Source organism: Toxorhynchites rutilus, chromosome 2 (genome assembly GCF_029784135.1).
Source record: "Toxorhynchites rutilus septentrionalis strain SRP chromosome 2, ASM2978413v1, whole genome shotgun sequence".
Classification (NCBI taxonomy): Eukaryota; Metazoa; Arthropoda; class Insecta; order Diptera; family Culicidae; genus Toxorhynchites; species Toxorhynchites rutilus.
The window spans coordinates 84,406,575-84,433,723 of NC_073745.1; the positions used below are offsets into that span (position 1 = coordinate 84,406,575).

Genomic DNA, 27,149 nt, shown 5'->3' on the forward strand with positions numbered 1-27,149 from the left:
ATCAATTCCATCTCAGTTTTCGGGATAAAATTGTTGGAGTAGATCCTACGCTTCAGGTTTGCCCAGGAATTCTCGATGGGACGCAGCTAGGGGACGTTGGGCGGGTTCACCGACTTGGGTACCACATCAATATTCAGCCGCTCCTTCTCCTCCAACAATTGCTTCGAGTAGTGGGCCGACGCCAGAATCATCAGTGAAAAACATTCTTGAAGGATTGATGTGGTTATATTTTGAAGCAAAAATACGAGGGATTATCGACGATCGAAGATGACCTGGAATTTCTCGATTTCCTTCCTTCATAGAAAGATCGAAATCACTAGAAGATCTGGAGAAGTTCGAGAAGCTTACATTATTGAAGATGTCTGTTGAAGGTATCATTTCTTGAGAAATGTAATGGATCTCGACCATTGATTCAATTCGAGAAGCTTCTCACAGTTTTCGATTACTAATGGGTTCATGATTTAGCTCCAGATTAGGAAGATATTTTTGTCTCAAAGCTATTGAGAATGGCGTGAAAAAAACGAAAAGGTGCGTTTTTCACCATAGATCATATGGTGTACCATATAAGGACTCAAATATATGGTACTACTGCCAAAATGTTTTATTTAGTACCCTGTACAATATTTTACATACAGCTAGGGATTTGGTTTAGGGGACTTTTCACTCCCTTACCCAGCCAGACCATAAAGAGAAATATAAAAAAAATATTTATTTGTATCGCACAACACTGAAAAAAATCACACATATCTAGAAAAGCCGTAGAAACACATTTAAATATAAATTAGAGTAGTACTGAGTCTCTAAATCCCAAAAAAAAAATTCAAAATCTTAGAGAGGGAGGAGGAGTGTCTAACCACCATAGAAATATTTATTGTACCCCAAAACCTTCACATGCCAAATTTAGTTTCGTTTGCTTGATAAATTCTCGAATAATACAGATATTTGTGTTTCATTTGTATGGAAGCCCCTCCTTAGACAGGGGGGAGGGGTCTCGAACTACTATAAGAACCTTCCCCGACCCCAAAAACCCCTACATACCAATTTTTCTGTCGATCGGTTCAGTAGTTTCCGAGTCCATAAGAATAAGACAGACAGACCGACAGAAATCCATTCATATATATATATACTAGCTGACCCGGCAAACTTCGTCCCTCCCAAAATTTGTTTTTTGTTATCAATACCTTCAAATATTCACGTTTTCTTACTAAGCGCAAGTTCATGAGTCCAATCACAGAACTGTTCATTAATTGATCTTCTAATTGACCCCGTTGAATTTAACTTTTACTAAGAAATTCCTAGTACTTCTACCAAAACTCATTATTATAATATCTGATTATTTTCAGACACAATTCTCGTTCAATATTATTCAACCACTTGCAAATAACATGTTTCTCCGTTACATGGAATAAATGTTTGATACAGAGAATATGATGGAATAAAGACAGACCCCTCTCCTCTTCTCCAGCTAATTGGCTTTAATTTAATATATCGAACATCTGAATTGGTCCAGTGATTCGAAAGTTATGAATTTAAAAAAAAAGTCATTTTTGGCAAAAATGCGAAAAAAAAATTTCGAACCACCCTAAAATGGAAATGTTCACCCTAACAAAAAAATAAACAAATACGGGTCTAATAATTTGCGATGAAGAACAAAACTACCCCTTTTACGAAAATCTGAGAATCACTATATCGGTTTGGCATGGAATGGCTGTATATATAAATGGACTCTGGGACTGGGAGTACCAAACGAAAAGTATGGTTTTGGGTGCCAATAAAAATAGTTATCTCGTTTTTTCATTCGGAACTTGCTACGATATGTTGATTTGCACGATAATATACCCTATGCAAAATATTAGCTCATTCGGACTTCATTTACTAGTGTCACAAACGTTAAAATTTGAGTTTTTTGAAAACTAAAAAATCACCGGAAATCGGGGATTTAAAAAAATAATGTTGGTGCCAAATGTCTTTAAATTGCATCACCCAAATTATATTTCAGGTCTCTGACTATAGTTAAAATTTGCAGAGCTTTCTGGCAGGGACGAAAAAAACATGGTAAGGGTCATTTGCATCGTCGGGGTAGGTCTTAATGCGAGAAGCTATTTTCAATTATGAAGCGGGGTTCCCCGACACCCAAATAATCATTAGGAATGGGAGAGGCAGAGGGACAGTGGTGTTCAGTAACATTCACTTCCAGTGTGAAGACAGGAAATAAATTTCTTGTTTATGAGGATGATAAAAACAAAGAGCTACATAACAATGGCTATTGGTTGTTCGCGATGGTATCATGTTTGGAATTTGCTGATCGTGGTCTTTGGGGTGCATATCATAACGTAATTATATATTTCTCTTTCTCTGCTCCCTTCTCCCTTAGGTGTCGAAGGATCTACTGACCGAGGCACAGAGTTTGGTGTTCATAGAGATGGTACGCGACATTCTGCGCCAGCTGAAGGAGAACCCAAACCAGCTACCGGTGGCGTCCCAGTGCTGTCGCAGGAATACCGAGAAGGTAAGGAACTCATTGGCCACAATAATTCCCATTGACTGGTAAATGGTTTGCACAGTAATGATAAAAACGCCTTTATTTCTCATAACGGTTAATAACTAGAATGATGCTTCCCGATTCATTGGCATTTATTCTATTTGTTGACTAACTATGTAATTATTTTTATTATTATTGTTTCATTCTTGACTTTATTTTCGTCGGTTTTTGGCCTTATTTGTATATGATTGATGATTTGTACTAAACTTGTAACACCAATTAAAATGCAACACATCGGTAACTAACGGAGAGTAGCTTTTTCATCCTGGTTAAAAGGCTTCTGCGAAATTTTCCGACATAACACACGAAAAGCTCCTCTCTAGACAAATAAAAACAACTATAATGCCACATTCGGAACCATGAACCATTGTTGATTTGAACACTTGTACATTATGATAAATTTGATAGTTTGTGTTTTTACTGTGATTAGGTTATTCACAAAATTCTAAATCAATTTTACTCTTTTTTAGTTTCAACACTAGTTTTCTCACACCATAATATACTCTTTCTGTTGTTTCTTTTTTTTGTTAAACAAACAAACACCAAATATTCTCCACATTCGAATTGTTCTGTTTAAATGCCTGTAAAAACTATTCACACTCTGCTCTCCTCTCTATATATATATCGGAACTTGGGCCCACTCGGTCGGTATTTTATCTTATGTGCAGGTGCGCCACGCATCTCTGACACGCCAGCGTTCGAACTTTAAAACACACCAGAGACATAGATCAGTAAGTGTATTTACCCCGGCAGAGAAAATGAGGATACCTGCTGTCTCTTCTTTTCTATTTATCTATTTTTTCTACTCTACTTGTTACCTTTATTTATTGTTTTTTTTCGTTCGTGTTATTCTTTGTTGGTTATCACCTCTCCTATGTTAGGTTTGTTCATTGGTTTTTTCTATTTGTTCTCTCTTGTTGATTACTACCAAATTCACCGAATGCGTAGTGATTGTTTACAGTGTTCTTCCAGCAAATTTTATCTCCGAACCTTCAGATTTCTGGGTTCGATTAAGTTGAAGAGAAAAAACAATTGGAGCACAAGCATTCGTGAATTTTGATAGACGTGTGCAGTTTTTAACAAGATAGTTGAAAAAATCGGAAACGTTCATTTTATTTCTGTTTTCTCTGTTCGCTTGCTGTTTATATGTGAGTGTGTTTTTTGTGTGGAGTTTGCTTGCTTTTGAATGACTTTCATGTTTCATCGCTTTCATCCGTATATCAGAATTTTTGTTTGGTTTTATCTTTTTTCTGTTCTGTTCCTCATCTTTAGCTCACACTCGGGATAGAATAGAATTCTGGCTAATATATGTGTTTCGTTACCTCTCTCCTCTAATATTATTCATTTCCATAAGCGTGAATTTTTCATTCAAGAATTCACACAAATTTAAAATCGTACGTACCCTAATCATACTCTTCATGGACCGCTTGATTCAGTCCTCACAATATTGGTGATACTCGATTTATGTCCGTATCATTAGAGAGGTCTTCATTTTTCCCCGTTACTTTCCTGAAGCTGAATCGCTTTTTTCCTGTGAGGTTTTTTTCTATCAAGCATAAAAAAGTCTCAGGGTGGCATGTCAGGTGAATTCGAATTCTGTTGGATGGCATTCGTGTTGTTCCTATTCTATTATATTATATTAGTAGCTAATCGAACTTTTGCGAAGTTATATTCTCTCGTCCACAGACAAGAGCACCCGCAGCTTGCTTATATCTGATTGATTGAGGATTTAAACTACAAAGTTCATTCGAATCTTGTCTTGAGAAAAAAACGTTTCGCTACTGACATCATCCAACCCGAGACGAACTTATTTGTATTCTCTCGCTCAGAAGATCCCCGAAGTTTTCTTTTCCGTGTTTGTTTTAAAAGGGTTCCGCCTCAATCCACAGATTGATTCCTATTTTATTTTTTCTATTAGAGGCTTTAAACTTCAAAGGTAATTAGCCTCTAGCCTTGAAAAAGGCCAATCAGAATGATCAATCAATGGAATCTGTTTCTGGCAATGAGCCTTCTATTCGCTGACACCAGTATAGCTACGAAGATCCTCAACCCACAACTTGTTTGTATCCTGGTGCTTGATTTTCTAGTTCATGTTAGAGAAATGCTATGCGGTAAAACCCGTTTTAGTTTCCCATACAAATGTACAAATGAGAGCTTCTAATCAGAACAAATGTATGGGTTGATATTTGAAAAGTTGTGTCAATAGTTCAGGTAGATAGACCGAAAATACTCATCCGTTATTTCCCGAATAGATCTTAACCAGTATAACAACAGGAAACCAAGCGTTGTCATGAGCGTAATACATATTTACTGTTAGATTTATTTTTTCTGCAGGGTGTCTTCTTAATCCTATGGTTGCGTATCTGCTTACGTAGCGAACGATCTTGAATTCAATCCTCGGACCCTTAGTTGATTTAGTTTACAATTGGCTTTTTTCAAGGCTAAATGCCAATGAACTTTATAGTTGAAGGCCATTAAAATGTGTTTGTACGAGTCTTGATAATGTAATTTTCCTAAACCATCGGTTCCATATATTTTGTTCATTGTACTATTTGTCGTTGGTGTCAAAACAACCACACTTGAAACAACTCTTTCAACTCCTGAGACGAGCCAGCCCAGGAGACTAAAAGCCTCAAAAATAAACAAGTTTTTCTTGATGTTTTTTTTATAAATCATATATTTGTTCGATTTGTCCATTTTAAGCTATGCAGTTCGTGTCTAGCCTTAGAAAATACTCTCCATCACCTCTTCCCGTATTATTTAACACGTCACACATCAAGTGATTTCGCTACTTGGCTGAGCGTTCTAGCGCCCTTTGTTATACAAGTACACCACGAGTGAGACTCGATGTTGTACGAGAAAGGGATAATCATCTCAGGCCATATGATTGAGTTTAATATTGTTAGCGTGGTGAGCGGATTCGCAACCATTTGGCTACGAAGACTCCGTAACATCTGAGATAATATGACGGTCACAATTTATATTTTCCGTCACGGCATCACTGAGTGTTTTTGGGGCGCGCAATTAAAAAAATTAAGGAATCATAAACTTTTTTTATGATGAACTAGCTGTACCCGTGGCCGAGTGGTTAGCGTCATAACTAACATGCCGACTTGCACTGTGATGTGATCACGCGTATTCTAGAGCTTGCCACTCAGAATGCATTCAAGGCGTGTTATTTGGCATAGAAATCTTAACTAAGTACTAATAAAAATGACGCAAGTAATACTACGTTGAGACGGCGAAGTTCCTCTAGGAACGTTAGTGCCATTGAAGAAGAAGAAGAAGCTGTACCCTGCCACGCTTTGCTGTGGCACATGGTGGTGGCATGGTTGAGTTGAATTTTTCATTTTTTCATGTTGTAACAACAACCCTAGATGTGTTTGGTTGTTTTGTATATTGTATCATAGTTTGAGCTCAATCGGATCCGTACTTTTCGAGTTTTTAACGCACACACAAACGAACAGAAAATTTATATATATAGAGATAGATGAGGGAAATCGATAAATTTTAAATCACTTCAAAACACAATTTCAGTTCATGATTTTGTCAAACACGTGGAAAAAAAGATGTTTCCATCACATAGGACACATATTCATTACATTCAACAGTCGATTTTCATTGGAAGCTCAATTTCAGAAACGCACTCTGGTCATATATAAAATAATTTTTCTCCCAATTTTCCAATTTTTTATGCCGTAACAACACTCCTTGAAGTGGATTGTATATTGTGTACAACTTTGAGCTCAATCGGTTCCTTACTTTTCGAGTTTTTGACGCGTACACAAACGAACAGAACATTTTTATATATATAAAGATAGATGAGGGAAATCGATAAATCTTAAATTGCTTCGAAACACAATCTCAGTTCATGATTTTGTCAAACACGTGGAAAAAAGATGTTTCCATCACCTAGGATACATATTCATTACTGAACAGTCGATTTTCATTAGAAGCTCAATTTCAGAAACGCACTCTGGTCATATATAAAATCATTTTTCTTCCAATTTTCCAATTTTTTATGCCGTAACAACACTCCTTGAAGTGGGTTGTATATTGTGTACAACTTTGAGTCCAATTGGTTCCGTACTTTTCGAGTTTTTGAAGCGTACACAAACGAACAGAACATTTTTATATATATAGAGATTGTGACTTTCGAAAAGGATTTTTAGGACAGGAATGCGACGATGATGATCCAAAAACGATTTTTTTAACTTTGGAAAATAATGACTCAAATGCGAAACGAAACACCTCTCTGATTTCTGGATAAGAATTGTTTGTTTATTTATTGTGCTTAAATATGATAGTTTCAGCTGTCCAGTTTCTATAAATCCATTTCAAAATTCATAAGTATTATCAATGAAAAATTCAGAACGATCGGCTGATTTACATGTGAACAATTGGCAACCTTGCCATTTCGGCTAATAACCTGGAAAGTTCGTGTTGGAATACTATTTTCCAAATCCTGATGAACGATTTTCTCCACAATTTTACTATGTTTTCAAAATTGCGACCTTGAGCTCTTCAGCTAGTGTACCGTTTTACCTCGGTGTAGATTCTGCGTTCATTCAATTTTCAACAGGATTCAAGTCTGGAGAGTGAGCCGGCCACTCCAAATAATTAAGTTTTTGGTCCTTAATCCATTGCTCAGTTTCCTTGCTGATATACTATTATATGATATGTGATTTTTTGTGACGATTTCCACACAAAAACGGTAGGAGACAGGATTCCAGAACATGTATGTAATCCTTGAATGATGTGAAAGCTATCTTGAGCTTTCCTGTGGCACAGAATCCCACCCAAACCATGCACGAGCCTCCACCAAAATTATTGGTTGAAAAATACTGTTACTTCTTCCGTAAATCACGCCAGTACCCGTTGAAAACATCAGGACCATCCTAATTGAACTTTTTTTCGTCAGTGAAGATAGCCTATACATTGAAGGACTTTTCGTTATGGTATATAGCAAAATGTATTTTTTCGGAAACATTCTTTGTCACAATATACCATGTCTCACGGTCGGTTCATGTGAACTTTAGCAAAACTCAGACGTCTTCCGATGTGAGATGAAGAGCTTCAACCTTTTAAACTCTCTTTATGTGAGGATTTTTTCCCAAAACTTGACGAATTGTCACCCGAGTAGCATTGAAATTGAAATATTGCTTTATTTACATAAGTGATTTTGAGGTATTCGAAGCTGTTCTAGTTATTTCCCGCTTATCCCGGTTAGAGAGCTTCGACTTACGTGAAGCTCTCTCCTTCTTACCATATCCTTGAGGATTCGTCAAATAATTGAGCACTACTTAATGGGATCGTAAAATCCGACGAGAAATTTCTCTGATATTAACATTTTCTTGATCAAATGCATCGATTTGTCTTTCTTTTCTCTCCGTGAGTACTTTTCCCTTCGGCAATTTCCAGATTTACTGATCAAAACAAATAAAATAACGGAAAATGTAACTGATCTTATACAATCTTGACACTTAAAAAATACAAAACCTTTGGTTTATGCACAGCGCTTGCACACACACATATGAAAATCATGCAGTGTATGGTAGTCACCAATACCAATACACTAGAATATAAGTAGAAGCATTGTTTGTTTACAATGGCACAAACCAGCAAGATCATCACTTGGTCTTATAGAAGTTGGACAGAGTGTACTCTATCTTTCTGTTGATTGTGAGTATCTTGCAACAGAAACATTGTTCCATCGGAAAAAAGAATATCACAATCAGCGTGCCGCTGTAGTAACTCCTTGCTTCGAATCATCCTAGTCTTCCTTTGTTTCTCCGTTAATCCATGAACTCGCTGTTTTTTAAACACTTTGAGTTTCAAATCATGTGTGATGATGTTCTGAATCGACGTAAGGGAAATATTCAGATCCTTGGCAATCGCTCGCCCTGATCGTGTCGGATTCCGAATTCGCTCGCTTACACGTTTCACTATCGTTTTGGTCCTAACCGTTGGATGAAGTCCATGCCTTGGGTGGACTTTATCAGAGATGTCAGGTTTTAAGACATGTCTTTATTTTGAAGACATTTGACTTGCCGTGAAGACATTTTGAAGACATTGATAAGTATGTGAAAACATTTCTGAGAGATACAATTTTCATGAAACTCGAACTATTGGACGAAAATAGCGTTAAAAGAAGTAGGGTTTTTTATCATTCGCTCACATTTATATTGGTGTCACTTGTTTACTTTTGTTCTTAGTGATTAATTGAGACTTTTGCCTCGTTGTCTTGTTTTGTCTTTTTCAAACCTTTCCCAGTAGAAAACTCACAAGGATATAGTATAAATTCAACAAAAAAGTAATGAATATTAGTTTCCTCCGATATGATTGTGAAGATATTTGAAGACATTTTTTCGTACCATGTGAAGACATTTGAAAAAATCACCTGGCATCCCTGGAGTTTATACTTACCCATCTCATTGTATCTTTTCATGGTGCGAAAGATGAATCTCTCGTTCACATCTATGGGTTTGAGCCGTCTCAAGATCTCACACGGTCTAAATTTCTTGTAAATCTACTACCAGCTCTCGTTTTGCGTCCATGATTATAGCGTGATCAAAACAAACAATCTTCCAGAACAAATCGCATCCGTCAAATACCGGATGATTACATGTTCAATAAAAACATGCACATATCGGTAAATAAAACTGTACAAGAGAAACGATACGACAAAAAACACTGCCAGGCGACCTTTGTCATCCTGTACACGCGTCTCGCTGATACATTAATTATTTATTTTTGAAAGTACGGGTAGGTAAGCACACAAATGAACAAAACAAATGTATGGGAAAATGGGAATGCTTCCAATTGTCGTTAATTTGAATCGTTTACGGCTTAGTGTATAACATATCGAACCAAATTAAAGGGAATTTTCGATTCGATCAGTATGCGATCAGTAATCATCTGAGTTCGTGCGAAGCGAAAATAGTTATTAACGATAACATTATTTCATGAAAATGTGACTTGTTTTCCGATTAAACTTTGACGTACGTCAAAAATGAATTTATTCGTTGAAAATCATAAACTTCGCTGTGCACAATATTAGGTTTACCATAATTTGTCGCTGTTTGATTTAGCATAAAGCAATATACCTCAATACTTCATACATAGGACCAACTAAGCTAGAAATACTTCACATACTATCTCAGCGACACATCTTCTTCACTAGTAGTAGTTATCAATAATATACCCTATGTGTATCTCATCTTCGATAAAATCAACATGTATAACCATGTATAAGATCCCGTATGTACGACCATGAAAACATTCGCTTCATTACTATTCGTAGAAATTTGTGCAATGTTGTTTCTTCGTTACATACACCTATCGGTTGCTATTATATATCGATATCTAACTCATCTTTCATATTCCCACAACGCCTATCCTAGCGCGATGAAACCTCGACAACCGCGTCGAACTTTTCGCATATGTTCGACCCGACGATCATTGACCGGCAGGCGCTGGCCACCGCCGTTTCCAGCACTACAAATTCTTCGACTTCTTCGTCGCCAATGTCTCAGCAGCAACCGGGTGGCGTGCCCGCCTCCGGCACCAATGGAGACCTGCAGAAGACGTTCTCCGTCGAGAGTAACAGCAGCGCTACCGCCGGGATGAACGGTGGATCGGAGGACCACGGCTCGAAGGGGGATTTGAAGGATATTGTAACGATTGGCGGAGATCTGGGCGCGGGAACGGGCGAGTTGACAACGGTCACCCACGTGGTGATGGACGATGGAAACAATGAGAACAACAGTAGTTGTGATGAAAACTCGCGGAAAACAAGCACTATCAGTACCGATTACACATCGCACGAGAACACCCCGGAGAATACGATTACGTCGGGCAGTCATATGCAACAGCATTTCGTTTATAATGATCTTGAGCGGGATCCGAACACACCGACTGCTGCCGGTGTTACAGCTTTGGCCTCAAACGACGCCCAGGAAATGGAGGGGGTAGACAAAACTGATCAGTGTGTTATTACAGTGCCATCAGCCAGTAGCGAAGAGATTAATGAGTCTGCTAACACTACTACTAACAGTAACACTGAAATTTCTTCTAGTCAACAAGAACCTGCTTCTGCCACATGTACAACTATTCCAACTAAAGTTACTCCTGTCACTACTTCTGTTGCTATGGACTCGCCTACTGTTGAGAACAAGCAGCCAATGCGTGAGAGGAAAATGTCTAGATTTTCAGTAACGCCTGTTGTTCTGCCCAGCGATGATGTCAAACCAGCTGCCGTTGAGTCGCCTCAACCACCACTGCAAAGCGAAGTATTGGAAGCTGCTCCAACACTTGTTGCTGAGCAACAACAACCAGAAATTGTAGCGGAACAACAGATGGTGGTTCAACAGCCGAATGAAATTCTTCAACAACAGATTCTTATCCAACAACAACAACAACAAATGGAAGTTTATCAACAAATGCTACTAGAGCAGCAAGCACAACAGGAAGCAGAACTAATTGCCCAACAACAGTATCAGCAGATGCAGTTGCAGCAGCAACAACAGCTTCAGAATGATATAGCTTTGATGCAACAGCACCAGCTGCAGCTTCAACAACAACAACCGCAACCGGGACAGTTCGTCTCGGAGATGACAGCGGCAGAGGTTGAACTACAACAGCAACAAATCTTTCAACAACAATTGCAACAGCAGCAATACCAACAAGCGCTTGCTCAACAGCAGCAGCAACAACAACAAGCACAACAACAAATCCAACAGCAGCAGCAGCAATGTCAGCCTACGATTTCAACTCAATCCTCCGTTGATCATGTTTTGCCTAGTCGTATGCCGGAAACACTAGAACAATTGAAAATTGGTCTAGAAAATATAACACACGTACACGTTATTACGAGTAAAACTTCCTCCACTAGTCTATCAAGCTCATCTACGCACTCAGTCCAACAGCAACAGCAAACGGTCCAGCAGCAGCAGCAGCCATTGCAACAACCAATCGATCCACAGCTTCCGCCCAGCGAACAGTTCGTCCAGCAGCAATTCTACCAGGCACAGGAATATATACCCGAATCCCAACCAGAAGTAGCCCAAGAGTATGCAATTGATGGAAATGCTGCAGCGATCATAGATCAGCAGCATCAGCAACACCTACTTCATACGCTGCCGTCGTCCCAGGAAGCCTCGGTGTACAGCACGAGACGGACATCGGCGGATATGAATGTGCAAGCGAGTGAGGGTGGTCAACAGCATCCGCAACACTCGCAGAACCAGCCAGGTTCGATACCAAACTCTGTCATGACAGCGAGTGGTGCAGGAAGTGATGCAAGTACTCCAAATTTGCGCGACCAGGACAAACGACTATCCAATCAGGGCAGCGTGGATCGGATAGATAGGTAAGATACTAGCGTTTATTGATCAGTTCGTTGGGAAGTAAATATTGTGTGTTTATACTATTTGCAGTTCTGGAAACAACACTTTGGCCGATTTGCATCATAAACTAGCTCAACTGACGTCTGCTCAGATCAATGAGCCAGTAATGCAACAACAACAACCAAAACCCCCTCAGCTCGCTGCTTTCGAGCAGCAGCAGCTACAGACACAAGTAAGCGAACGAAAAAATCCGCTGCTGGAATCAGTACTAATCCCCTTTCTATATTTTCAGCAAAACTCAACGGTGACCAGCCCCTCGGTAGAATGTCCCGAGCCAAAATTCCCCAATGACACGAAGCCGATAATTCGTAAGGTATCTCGCTTCCAGGTACAAACCGTACAAGAATCTCCCAAAACAGATCAATCACAACAACAACCGGCCCAATCGCAGCCGCAGCAACCGCCGCTGGTAAACCCGAATGATACTCAGCACACCGCTGCTCCTCAGCAGCAGCAACAAATACAACAGAAAACCAACTACTCATCTCCCACGGACGAGAAATCCTGTCAAACGTTCCCCACTCAGCCACCTCCCACGCAGCACCAACTACAGCAGAACATTTGCGAAGTTCCAACAGCAAACGATTTAGAAGCCAAACTCAATTTAGTGCTACCGAAAACGCCTAACGTAGAAAGCGTTCAACCCAACTTTACTGCTGCTATACAGCAACAACAACAGCAGCAACAGCAACAACAACAGCAGCAACAGCAACAACAACAGCAACAGCAACATCAACAACAATTGCAGCAACAACAGCAACATATGCAGCAAATCCAGCAACACATACAACAAATCCAACAGCATCAACAGCAGCAGCAACAACAACAACAACAACAGATGCAACATATTCCTACCCAGCAGCAGCCAATGATTCCGATAGTTCCTATTCAACAGCAGGTGCAAATTCAGCAACAGCAGCAGCAGCCACCAATGCCACAGCAAATCATGCAGCAGACAGTATTGCATCAGCAACCACAACCGCAGCAGCAGCAACAACAACAGTATCAACCAATTCAGCAACAGCAGCTCCAACTTCAAATGCAACAACATCAGATGCAACAGCAGATCCAGCAACAGCAGCAAATTCAACAGCAACAACAACAGCAAATCCAGCAACAGCAGCAAATTCAGCAACAGCAACAAATTCAACAACAACAGCAGCAGCAGCAGCAACAGCAAGTGGCTCAGCAGATGGTCCCAGCTTCGCTGCCAATAGTTACCTCAATGGCGCAGCAGATGGTGCCGGTGCAAAATACCAACAGTGAGTATTGTTCCTGCAAACTTTGAACTGATTTATATGTATAGACGATAATGGTAGGGTCTAGGGGTCTCTTACACATTTTTTTTCTTTGTTAAACATATGCTTTCGAAAACATAAAACATTTCTTCTTTGAACATCGTTTTCACTTTTACATCAAACATGAACAGGATTGCGTCCCAAATGGAATGAAATTGAATTCCAATATTTTATTTTATAGAGGCATTAAACTACATTTTTCATTCGCCTCTGGTCTTGAAAACCGCCAATCAGGGAATGCGATCAAACTCATAATCGTCTGCTAACGGACGCGCAACCATTTTGCTACGGAGAGGAAGTTCGCGTCTATTCGGACAAATGATGTTGAGCTGATTGCTTCTAACGTATCGCAAACTGATTTTTCTTGCCATATGTGATGGAGAAATTTCATAAAGTACTATGATCAACGTTGTATAGTGTAAACAGACAACATTTCTGGTCACACCCAAGACAGAGCATCATTTTTCTGCCGATGCGCTGAATCTTCACCGTCTCCGTAAGCGGTTGAAAATTGATGACTCTAGCTAAATTTCTGTGGGGATTGCCCAATTTGTGTTGAGAAATAGGCTTTATCCAACAATGCTTGTAATTCGATATACAGTAGAACATCGATTAACCGCAAGCGGATGATCCGCAGTGCGGATTTTTCGCGAATGCGATTTCCCTAGTCATTCTAAAGACTTTCCCAAAATTTGTCATTGAGTGGTAGGGTCTTGCGCTTTAGTTTTGATCGTGGCTTTCGCGTTATCTGAACATTGGTGTACACAACCTTACAGATGGATAGTGCTTAATGCTTTCTGTATTAAAGAAACATAGTTTTTACGCTAAAAAATCTTTTTTTATCCTGTTTAACCTTTACTGCGTTATCCGCGATTTTTGTTACACGCGGCGACCTTGCCCGACTATTTCGCGGATAATCGGGGTTCTTCTGTATTTACAAGATCTTGTAGCTCACGTTTTGATGAATGCGATGCAACGCTGGATGTTCTCTTGCATCACCGTCGAATTATACTTCATCAATACCATGCTTCATATTCTCCTTGATTTGGAGTTATATCACTGCCAAGCATTATTACAATCTTGCGAATCCATTTCCGCACAAAAAAAAATCGCATAAAAGAAAATCGTGCAAAACTTCACCAGTAGCTTCAAAAAATCGTGTTCGGTACACATTTTGAAAAAAACTTTTTTTGTGCGGTAGATAGGGAAAATAACTCAAATCCGTGCCGCTCACCGTTCAATTTCCTTTTGTTTCCATGCATTAAATTTCAGTGGGTACGTTTCCAATACAACAACGAAACTTCTATTTGAGTATAAACTGCTCAAATAAATAAATGTTTCATTCCGCATTCCATTTCCTGATGATTGAAATCTTTACTCCAGTTTGGAGAATGGAACGAACGAACGTGAAGCGAAAGGAGTGTGTATGAAGGAGAAAATGTGTTATTTTTTATAAGCGTGAAACTAGAGCAGCATTGTATTGAGCCCGCGTGAATTTTTTTTTAATTCTTTATTTTTGAGACTCTCAGCCTCCTGGGCTGGTTTGTCTCAGCCGCGTGAATAAGGTGTATCATGAAATGCAGTAGGTTCATTTTTGAGTCATGAATGAGTTAGAACGCTTCAAAGTTCTTTTTTCCTTATCGCAAAATATTAGGCCCGTATTTTTTTCAATTATTTCATGTCCATTATAAGGTTATCCGGGTATCCAAAAATGACCCCTGACTTTCTTTATAATTTATAACTTTTGAACTACAGAGCCGATTCAGATGATTGACATATCAAACTAAAGCTACTCTTTGAAAAAACAGTTTTTTTTAAAGATATGTTTTGTTTTCGTTATTATTGTTAATGAATTATTGATATTTGTTTTTTTTTCATAGTTTACATGGTTTAGGGATAAAGAGCGGTAATTTTTGGAATATTTTTTCTTGAAAGCTGAGTTTTTTTTATACGGAATATCCAAAAACAGAACGGCGTTTTTTTTTTCTTTTTTGGAGTTATGATTTTTCAAAGTTACAATGTTTTGGTAACCCGCCATGTACGTAGTTAAAAACCATGAGATTGTCTTATCAAAATATTGAATCTAATCAAAATGGATATCGATATGGAGTTCCTTACAGAAAAAATGTTATGAATGATCTTTTTTTTGTAAATACAGAGCGGACTCGATTATATACAGTCTCCGATTTTTTTTTCACTGTATATAATCGAGTCAAAAAAATGTTTGTTTTTCATACATATATTTTTCGTTTTTTGAATATAAAAGAAGAATTAAATTTTTGATTCATCCCCTTAAAGTTATAAAATTCTTATTTCATGTAAAAAACCCGAATTCTTTCAGGAGATGATGATATTTGATGAAGAAAATATTTCTACGCACATGGTCGAATTTCAACATTGACAGAGTTATTGATCTTTTTCTCTGTTTCGGGCTCTGTGTACCTCAAATTGGCTCTAATTTAAAAAATACGCTACGTAGGACTATTCTGTTGATTCTATTTGAAAGATGAGAGAACTCTATATAGAATAAAGTGTTAAACTTTCGAATCAGTGGATTTTAGAAGTGAAAAACTTAAAAGTAAGGGGTTTTTAGGGTATTATTCTTAATATTATCCAAAAATACATAATAAGCTTGAATGTTTCTATCAATCAAATTAAAGCTCTCTAACCGCTCTACAATTCGCTCTTTGACGCCCAATCTCTATTATTTTTAATTACGCTGCAATATAATTCTAAACAATCCCTGGTGAATTCCTGGTAAATAGAATCTACCAAAATCAAGATTTTTTATTCACTGTACTCAAAATAGCCAATTAACTTTCACTTTAACCCTTTCGCGTACAACGTCGAAGGACACTCGTTGTGTATCGATGTGTATTAATTGCATAGCTCCAGGCGCATGGTGTTCGTGGGAAAGCAAGGAAGGGGTCAAATGACCAATGTATTTACACGCACAACGTTTCGCTACAATCTGGGATGGTCAGGATTCGTCCATTGAAAATGTATACGTTATATCGAGGATATGTTATATCGAAGTTTCCCTGTATCCTAAACATATTTGAAAATGATTGAAAATAATTTACCGTCATGTTATGTTACCTGTAAAGTTACCAATACCGTGTCCCAGTCGTTGGTGTAGGTACGATGTGTATTGCATACGGAATACTAAAAGGATACTAAAATTTGAAAAAAGAATCTTAAACGTTAATTCTGAAATCTAAAATTATTTCTGGAATTCGAATACAGGACCAGTACCTTATATCCGTGCAACCAAATGCAAAGCGGATTGAGAGGATCGAACTTTAAGTTTTTTATCCATTTGAGATTAACCCTCCTGTACTCGCGTGCAAAATCATAACACGTATACTCGCGCGCGGTGTCACAGACCGAAAATTGAACCTCTCTGTAATGCCTGAAATTGTGTATTTTTCAGGCTTTATTGGCATTTATTTGAAAAAGAGGATATTATTGAATGAAAAAAAACTGCTAAAAACATGTTTTCTGCACCTTTATTATGTTTTCATAGATCATCTAATTCAGCCTCTCAAAACAGAGTAATTTTTGATACTCCAACACAATTAACGAAATTCGAATTTTTCTCTGTTAATAACTAGCGGCCCGGTCTTTTATTTTTATAAGCTTCCCGCATAGTCTTTGGAATAGCTTTATTTTATATAGATTCTCGCAATTTTTTATATAGATTCTCGCAATTTTTTTTCTTTTCTTTGATGTTTGTTTTTTCCTCCAAATATCACTATGTCTCTTTTCTTCAACTCTTTCTCTGCTTTCTCTTGCTCTTTTAGTTGTTTTTTTTTTGCCTACGATTTTAAACTGAGTTTCTAACATAGCTAAACTCGCTGCAGACTCTATTGCGATCCCTATCTGCTATAAGTTGTTTCAACGGTTTTCACCGGTGGCATCAATTCCAAGCTGCAGTAATTCATGTATTTAAAATTGAAATATCTTCATCTTAAACGGAATAACAAATTTGGCATATTTTCTCTAGAAAAAAGAGACAAAGAATCATAACCGCCTTTTTTCACCGCCTTCAAGAATAATTCAGGAATAATTCACAATTATCTTCAGATTGATATATCATTTGTCATGTTTCGTGTTATGTTTTCTGCAAATCGTAACACTGCAACGCAATTGCAAGGGAATCTGATAAAATAAATACTATTTTTGACATTTTCTTTTAAAGAAAAGTCTCATTCATGATACTAACTGTCTCTTTGGTCTCAACACCTCGAAAACGACAAAAACCCGAATTTTTCAATGATTTCGCCTAAGTTGCCTAAGACATTTGGAGTTCTGTTCAGTATGAAGCAGAAGCGTTTGAAAATGTTCATGCCAAGTACTGGTAGTAAGGGAATTGTTACACTAGTTTTCACACACCCAGAAAAATTCTTGGTAAAGGAAGTTACCAAATATTTGGTAATGCAAACATTAGTAGAATGTACATATTGTTTGTACATATTACCAACCGTATGAAAAATGAATGTCAGATGCAATACACATCCCTACCAACGATTGATACATTTTACTATACGGTGTTGGTAAGTTTAATGATTGTCATTCCTGGCAACCGCGAAAAAAATATATATCTGTCATCGTTTCAAATTTCACCGTGCGGATAGCAGCATTACATAAATTATTTTGAGAAGAAATCTCTGACGCTGACAAATGTTGTGATATCAACCACGACAAACGGAAGCGGCCCAGTAAAGGCTGCTAAGTTGAATAAGAAAAAGAACCAATTGATCTTCGGTGGACCGAAGATCAATTGGAAGTACGATAAATAGCGCTGTGTTTTGTTCGTCCGCTGGAACCAATGAATCGGCGGTAATGTAATATTATCCGGCTATTTGTAGGTGGCCAAATTCCCAGCCAGGATATGCTGATGAACTTAAGAGCAACTAAAGTTGAATTCTCTCAAGCCAGCGAAAAGACCAGAGGAGGCACTTAAGGGAGGGTTTAGACTAGGGATATATTCATGTGAATAAATATGATGAGATTTATAGAAATCCCATCAACCGTTTACACTAGCGTGAACTTCTATAATGAATATATTCATATCTTCGGTGAATTTATTCCCCTGAAGTAGAACTGCAACCAACTTTAGTGATTTCTCACCAGTGAGAAATTCACAAGCGTTTACATATGCTGAATTTATTCAAGTTATATATACCTCGAATAAGTGTATCATATTTATTCTCAGCCGTTTACACCTATTTTCACGTGAATAAATCCATCTATAGCTATAGATCTCCCTAATGTAAACCCGCCATAATATAGCTTTCAAGTACTGACTTACACAACCGGTGCCTAAGGGACAGATGAATAGAACCGATAGAGGCAGACAAATCCATGTTTAGATTCGATTATCAACCGACCTTCTTGAAGTAAGCACTTCAACCATATGGTTGGTACTCGGAATGCCACTGTGGAGTAAGAATAGTCAAGTTCGGTCGGCTGATATGATTCATTTCGGCTATTCCTGGCACTCTCAATGCAGAATCAAAAGGATGAAACTTACTGGGATCTTTCAAGCGGTCTACACGGCAGGTGTTGTGCTGCCAAAACTAGTCGCTTCTCGTCGTCACTGCTGGTTGTCGCAAAGAAGCTAGTTGAGGTAAATTCAGTTTGGCTTGAGAGATTTTTCGCAGATTAGTTTATTGATCAAATGGCTGCAGGTTAAATTTTCCCATCTCTTACGGAACATGACGATACAGAGAACAATCAAACTGCATAAACTGTCGGATGATACGAAAACGCCTGGTTTCCGCAAAATACGGAAAGCGGATTCCAAAGAGACCCATGCTGGAGAACAAGTTTCCTCACTGGTTCTTGCCCCAGGATGGTATCATCGACTGCTTCGTGGGGGAATAGCGATTTTTTTTTTCATCAAGTGTTATAACCAATGGCAACGATGGCCGATCATGACCGTACTAATGAAAGTGATTCATGTGTCAGACATGGTAGTCCAACACTGCGGGTTTTGCAATGGTAGCATCCTTCGAACAGACTCATTATTCACGTCTTCCTCAGTCACATCCGGTTTTGCAACAAGAGAAGCAATATCATCACCACCAACCAACCTAAATTGGCAGCTTCAATGGAGCGGGAAAAAAACACGTCAATTCTTCCCGAAATCATTGGTTTTAATCAATAAGTAGACTGTAGTGTAAACCTTGAAAAAGGAATACTAAAATAAAGACATTATGAAAATGAAGTAGATCATTGTAAGCAGACTTAAATTTTAGAGGTTTTTGTTAACTTAAGGGTGGACCCCTGTCAGGAAGGTCGAAAAATAATGAATTTTCGTAATTTTTTTCGGATGTTGGGAATAAAATGAAGTGTTTGAGTATTTTGGTTATTGTGTAAGGTATATTTGAAGATGTATTTTCGTTTTTTTTTATTGCACGAATTATGATTATTACGCTGTTGACAGTTTGATGATTTGAAATCGATACCTTGCTGGTGGTATCGGTTCTGAAGCAACGGGGTGTCTCAGAACGAATTCCAATAAATATTTTGAAACTTTAGAACAATACCTAAAGCGTCACATAGGGGTTTTTGAAAATTCGAAAGATTACCAAAACGACAGCCATTTTTTTTTTGAAAATGAGTGATTTTTGTAACTCTTTACATAATCCATTTTTACATGTTGATAAAATGTAAAAATGGAATCGAATGATATTAGAGTTCATCCCTCTGAACTTTAAAACAAGAATTCATTACAGCGGCGGATAGTGCACGGTGATCTGGCCGATTACCTACGTGCCAATCACCGATAGTGGGACTGTTACTTTCCATTGCTCAGCCACACCAAAAAAAAACAATATTTGAAAAGGGACTTCAAATCTTGACATAACAAAAACATTGGTGTCAACGGCGACCAATTAATATTTGCTCTATAGAGTTGAGGAAAAGTTTCTCTCAGTTTCTACGACCGCATCGTTCTCGTGCACATTTTGTCATTGCAGCAATCACTGTTCACTGCATTCTCTCTGATTATTTACACCGCGCTTTTGGACAGGATTTTTTTTAGCGCCTTTATTTATAGTGAGATTAAAAGTAAGCAACTGAATCTAATTCATGGAAGTATGAAGAGCTATAAAATAACACAAAAACGTATTAATCGATTGTGGTTTCATTGGAGTTAGAATCAGAACGTAGCATAACTGCATGCTCGGAACAAAAATATGTTTTACATTTTCGGGTTTTCGGGTCTTTATCGAAGAATGTATAACGGCCTTCTAGATAATCACCAGATGATAAAGGTCTGGAATATAAAGTTTGCATATTTCTAATATTCTTTGTCTATGTATTCTTGGTAAACTGAGAATTAATGCCTTTTTTTAGATGGGGCATAAAAAGATGATATAAAAGGATTTCTAGGAACTTCCTTTTCTTTTTCTTGTTTTCTTGTCGATATTGTTCATTATAAAAAAATACCCCCGAAACTGTAACTGTTAAAAATTACCATGAGCCACCGATTACTTTATAGTTCTTTCACAAGTGTGTATATGTATGACCATTATATTTAGCGAATAACTATCCGAAAGTCAAACATTTATACTTTGCTTTTGAACGTATGAATCTAACGACGAATATATCGACGAATAGTTAATATATGGATCCGTTCAATCCAGTTACAAAAGGAACTGAAATTAAATAAGAATAGTCCGGTAATGATCTTATGCATTATCAATAAAAATTCCACGCCACTAACATTTCATTCAACAATATTTTAGAATATGAAAAAAGTCACTTGTCCAAAAAAGTTACTCCTATAGTCGCGTCAGCGTGTCAGACCGAAAGTGTTAAAAAGTGACACACGTCCCCTTTGTACCAACACATGTGATACGCTAAACGTTGACGAACGACGAAAAACGAAGCTAGGGAAAATCGCAAAGTCGTAGTGTTGATATTTTCTGAGAAATGAACGAATTATTGATTTCTCGGTCTGACAGACCAATGCGCGAGAATAGGAGTGTTAAAAATCGCAATAATACTGAAAGCGTTCGTTTCTCATTTCACCCACCCACAGGTACCGTCGCTGTCTACTCCGAGCAGAACGCCTTGGAATCCTTCAGCAGTGAAGACATTGGTCAGAATCTGGTGTCAATCCAGAATTTTCTCCGGGGTATGCAGTTGATGCCGAGCGCAAGACAGCAGCTACAGCTGCTGCTTCAGCGTCAACACATCGAACACGAAGAGCTCAAGCTTCGGCACTTCCTCGAGCTGGAGAAGTTTCTCAAGCAGCAGAAAGAGGAAATGAAACCACCGCCGGTGGTACCGGCCGTTCAAGCTGCTCCGGTTGCAGCAACGCAGCAACCGCCACAGCAGCAGCAACAGCCACCGCCGCAACAACAACAACAACCGCAGCAACAACAACTCCAGCAACAGCCTCCGCAACAACTCCAGCAACAGCAGTCGCAGATACCAGTATCGATGCAAGCACCAGTGCCTATGCATCAACCCTCGGCTATAGCGGATATCACATCTCCCACATTGACCGTGAGTCGAGGGTTCGATCAAAACACGATCACGACGGCTTCCTACAGTAACTACAACAACCCGATTGGCGATGGGAATATGAACATCAACATCGGCGCTGGTGGTGGCCCCGGGATCGAACCCGATCCAACGCTTGCAGTCGTTAACGAAACGAATAAGTAGATGCCAACCGACTTGTTGCAAGCAATAGAAGACAGTAGGATAGTGTATACGTAGCGGGCCATTTTTAGGTGTTTATCTTCCTAGAGGAGTTCACTGCTAGTGGAAAAAAACGAGAACTGTTTTATATTTATACATTAGAAGCAAGCCACATTTTCTTGGCTTTTTCTTCCCCGGGGCTGCTGGTTGGCTGCTGCAAGGGCAAAAGGCACTCATCCCAATCAAACCAATTGTTGAACTGATCGAATCCTAATGTCACCGATACGATGGTCGTGTGGAGTGTTCAATGATTCTGATGATCTAAAAATTACACCTGCGCACGCACGCACGCACCGTTTGGAACACGCAACGATTTCATTCCAATTTTTCAAAATTTATCGCTGCGATCTCAGCCCCTTGTTGTTCCGCCTGATTCGAGCCTCTCCCGTTCCCAAGAATATGTGGGTAGGTGTGCGGGATTGGGGCCCCGGTGAGTGCTATCGAGCATATATGGGGTGTTTCTACATGTTGTCCCAATGAAGAGAGATAAAGAAAAAGAATCTGCTGGACGGTTTTTCAAAGATAAAAATACATAGAAGATATTGTTGTTACTCGTATAGAAAAAAGTGGTATTTACTCACAAGAAATTAAAACAAAACACAGACACCCACACACTGCGCAAACAGATGAGAATTGTAAAGAGGAAACATAATTGTGTATATTTTATATTCGAATAACTAATCATAACTGATAGGCGCTTTATTTTCATAGACGAAAAAAAAATTATGCTGCATGCAGGTGAAAGAGAGACACGTTGAAGGGGGGAACTGAATGATGGTAGGAAAAGGAGAAACAGGTTCTAGGGGAAAAGATTCAAAAAAGGATTTTGATTGTATTCGCGAATTGTGCACCCAATGGGAATTACATAAATATTACTATTTTGTGAATTTTGCCTCTCTCCCCCGATTGAAACAAGCGTTGCTAGTATTAATGCTTTCTCACAAATATATACACACACATTGAGATAAAATAGAGATAAAAACGTTTGAATAATTCTTGCGCTTGCTGAGGAACAGTAAAAAAGTGTGTCATTTCTCCCTCGCAAAGACAGCTTTTACCACAACAAGCTTCAAACGAAAGCGTAGAAGGGAACAGTAGCGAAATACTAGGACTTCCTGTGTGCCCCCGAAGTTTGGAGTTCCCGCAAGGGTTTAGGTGTTACTCAGAAACTTCGCGGGAAACAGGACTACTGAAATAGTGTTGACAATGAATAAACTGTATGTGTTTGTTCGGAAAGAATTGATAACGCTAAAATGAATTGTGAAAAAGTTGTTGTATGGGCGAGTGTATGGTTGATTGCAATTAGCAAAAAAAACGGAACTGATGCGCGAACTGTTGATGTGGGCGGAGGAATCGGTAAAACAGAAGGACGTTGGCAAGTGAGTGAGAGAGAGAGTAAAATATTCATCGGCAAATGACCCACATTTTGAAGGGTTCCGCATTACTTTATTGTATTATATATTCTATTCTATATTATATGGAAGGAAACATGATTAAGATATTAAATATCTATTGAAAAAGGACAAAAATGCAGAAGCAGCAAACGCACGCACGGCACTGTATACATTTCACTGAAGCTAAGACGTGTCCGAAATTTCCTTCTTCCGTCTTTTTGGAACGAGACTAATTAATAAGGACAAGCATGGAAAGTTGGTAAATTTCATCAATTCAGCTAAGTTATCTATTTGGTCAATATATTGTTCAATCCACAGACGACAAAATCACTCTCGATATGCTAGATTAGCGACTATTGGAGGGAATCGTGATTAACAAACTTAAACAGTTATCGACTAGAGTTCAACTACAAAAAATGGTTGGTAAGTTACATTTATCTGTTTTCATTTACTTTTCAGCCCCTTGAGATATCTATTGTTCAAGTTTTTAACTTTGTATCAACTACGAAAATCAATTGCAAACAAAAACCTACAAATGTTCCATTATCTGCTTCAGGGAATGATAAAACAGAGGCAGTGGGTGGAGGATTTTCAGATGTTGATATTTCAGACTCCCCCTCGTTTGCTCAACCAGTAATAAGTCTCTCAAACGTACTCCTACAACGGAGGACATTTCTCCCGGAGACGAGTCAGCTCACCCTACCAAACCATCCTAGAAAATCACCAACCTCTCCCTTCAACCATCGAATATTACGACTCAACCCATGATTTCGCCTTCCACCTCTGTTGTCTCCGCTCCCCGTGTCAAGGTTATCCAGAAGAAGCGTCCATATGGACTACGCTGGACCAATTGATGGGGACTATTTTCTCGTTGTCGTCGATTCACACTCTAAATGGCCAGAAATAATCCAGACCCGTTCTACATCCACAGAAGGTACAGTTGGCATTCTCAATGATGTATTGGCTCGTATGGGGATGCCCGAAACACTGGTCAGCGACAATGGCCCCCAGTTTACCAGTGCCAGTTCCAGGTCTATTGTGCGGAAAACGGAATCGAACATTTGACCACCGCACCATTCCATCCTCAATCAAACGATCAGGCAGAACGTTTTGTAGACACGTTCAAGCGGTCTGTCAGAAAAATCCAGGAGGGGAGAGGCACCATAAAGGAAGCACTCAGTACCTTTCTGCTTGTTAATCAAAGCACTGCCAATTCGTCCACACCAGACTGCAAATCACCTGCTGAAATAATGTTCGGTCGTCCGATCCGAACCTGTTTGGAATTGCTTCGGCCTCCAGCGTTCCACGTCAATCTGAACGATCAGAAGCTAAAGCGAAGTTACCAGCGTGATGATCCAGTTTTCGCCAAAGTCTATTTCAACAACAAATGGCATTGGGTATCAGGAATTGTACGCAAAAAAGTTGGCAACGTAATGTACAACGTTTTCCTCGACAATGGAAGCTAATCAGCTGAAAGACAGTACTGCAGCTAACAAAGAACCCGTAGTTACACCCATTCACCGCAAACGGCTTCCTCTAGACATACTTCTAGATGAGTGGAATTTGGCTCCACCAAGTGCTTCAATTCATACATCCAAGCTCTCCATTCATACTAAGCAGTCTTCGCCAGTACCATCAGGTAATGATTTCCTCGCCGTCATCGACACCGAACACCATAATACCAGTTTCGATTTCTCCACCGGAACTAACGACGCCATTGTCATCGTCATCGTTTTCGTCTACGTTATCTTCGTCTGCGTTACAATCTACTTCAGTCCTGTCGTCAACGAATTCAGCCACTTCGGACTTTCAGTCCGCTGTTGAAGCAGAAACATCAGCTCCGGTTCTCATCCGTCACTCTTCTCGCAATAGAAGACCGCCCACGCGATTTGAACCGTACCAGCTGTGTTAGAGGGGAGATGTTGGGAACGTGAAAACCTTGCTCCTAAAGAAGGCTCACTGATGGCAGTTCAGCTGTCATCATGTCGACGCTGGTATAGCGGAAGGGAGTTGTACGTCAGACTGTATGTCAGTCAGTCAGTGTGTTATATTAGTTGTAACAACACATGTTTTAGAGTCCCGCAATAAAGTATTTTTAATTCGTTATTTTAATGTACGTATCGGCATTTCTTTCGGTCTATCCCAAAGAAGCACCTCTTAAACCGCGATCGTAACATTTGATGAGATGCACTATTGAATAACTGTAAAATGTCAAGCGTTATCTAAACGCCCTAACTGCCAAGTTTTTATTGGCCCGATTTACGGTTTCCCCAACACATACTTCAAAATCGATGAACCTGTGGAAATCCGCTTTACATATATACATGCAAGTCGGGGGTATTTTTGTTCCCACTGAGCTGTTTCCCTAACACGGACTTCAAAATTAATGTGTCTGGTGGAATCCGCTTTGCAAATATATGCAAGTCGGGGATATTTTTTGGTGTTGAGTACTTTTGTACTCGCTTGCCGTTGTGCAGACCGGAATATGTTTCCCTAAAACGTACTTTTAACTAAGAAGCCTGGGAAAATCGTCAATTCAGATACTAGAGGTCAATAAATTTTCGCGGTTCGAGAACTACGTAAACATGAGATGTGCAATAATTTCAAAAAGAAATGTAAAATACAATGATCGTTTGACATTTCTTCCGTTTACATATTTTGGTAGTCCTAGGTATCATATCAAACGTAAAAGGACGTTCATCAAATTTATTTGCAACGAAGAACATAATCTATTACAAAAATTTCGATGCATTCTAAAATAATATTCGAAGTGGTAAACAAGTGGATTGCATAATATAATTGCGTAGTACTACGTCGAAAATATGCGGTCGTGCCCTAGATACAACCCCTTACAATTTTTTTGTTTTGCAACGTTTTTGAGAAAAATCAATTTTAATTTTTAAAATAACTTTTTTGTCAGCGAATTTTTTTCCAAAAAAATTTTGGTATTTTTTGTGAAGATTTAAATAACATTTCATCCTTTGACAAGAATTTTGTTGGTATCATCCTACGACGAGTTGGCATGAAATTCGTCATATGCGTCACACAAAAACTTTAAATTAATAGTTTAAGAAATCTCACTAACAAAGTTAATTTTAGTTCTGTTAAAAGTTCCGCGCTGGTTGAAAATGCCGCACCTATATTTAAATCAAGAACAAGAACGCCGATTGATAATAACTTCGCTGCTGCAAAGAAACTATGAATGTTAACAAGCGATGTGTGCCCAACAGATGTTGACGCATAGACAGGCAGACGCGGGGCTTAAAGTGTTGAGAATGACTCATAATCGGCAGACGTTGTATTAACATGTTGAGCCCAGCGTCGGTCCCTAGGGGCCGACTTTGAGCTTTTTGGTAGGAAAATGCTGACTGACTGGGACTGACAGTTACAAAATAAGAAAATAAAAATATATACGGTTTGTTTTCGGATGTTTTACAGAATATGAATACTTTCTAATCGAATTGCTGATTTTTTTCTATTTATACAATAAGTATCTTTGAGAACTGAGACCGACACTGATATTGTGCAAACGCTCTTGATGCGCGCTGAATGGAAAGCGCAGCAAGAAATAATCAGGGCTTAACGTGTTAATGGCTGAGGGAAAAATATTGCGTTTTGCCTATCACTTGAAAACTGGATTGTAACGACCGATGTTGTCGATTGTGGGGGAATTTTTACTGGCCTTTCTTCAAGAAAGCACACGCAAGTTTACAATTGTTGACTTTTTTCAACACTCCCGGCAAGCGCACGTGCCAAAACTATATTTTGGTACCCGTCCTGGTTCTTA

The 27,149-nt window shown here is 38.8% G+C and overlaps 1 protein-coding gene across 11 annotated transcripts in view; it reads left to right on the top strand.

Moving 5' to 3' along the window:
• LOC129771622 (protein lava lamp-like) overlaps positions 1-23,516 on the top strand; it is a 146,820-nt gene extending 123,304 nt beyond the window's left edge. For 10 of the 11 annotated variants that reach the window (XM_055775457.1, XM_055775456.1, XM_055775458.1 and 7 more), the window contains 6 exons: positions 2,375-2,509; positions 3,211-3,273; positions 9,946-11,912; positions 11,980-12,121; positions 12,182-13,211; positions 21,301-23,516. In XM_055775457.1, coding sequence (XP_055631432.1) covers positions 2,375-2,509; positions 3,211-3,273; positions 9,946-11,912; positions 11,980-12,121; positions 12,182-13,211; positions 21,301-21,932 — 3,969 coding nt within the window. In that variant the 3' untranslated portion in view covers positions 21,933-23,516. The remainder of the gene's footprint in view (positions 1-2,374; positions 2,510-3,210; positions 3,274-9,945; positions 11,913-11,979; positions 12,122-12,181; positions 13,212-21,300) is intronic. The other variant, XM_055775459.1, reaches the window with a different exon arrangement.
• Positions 23,517-27,149: the final 3,633 nt, after the last annotated feature.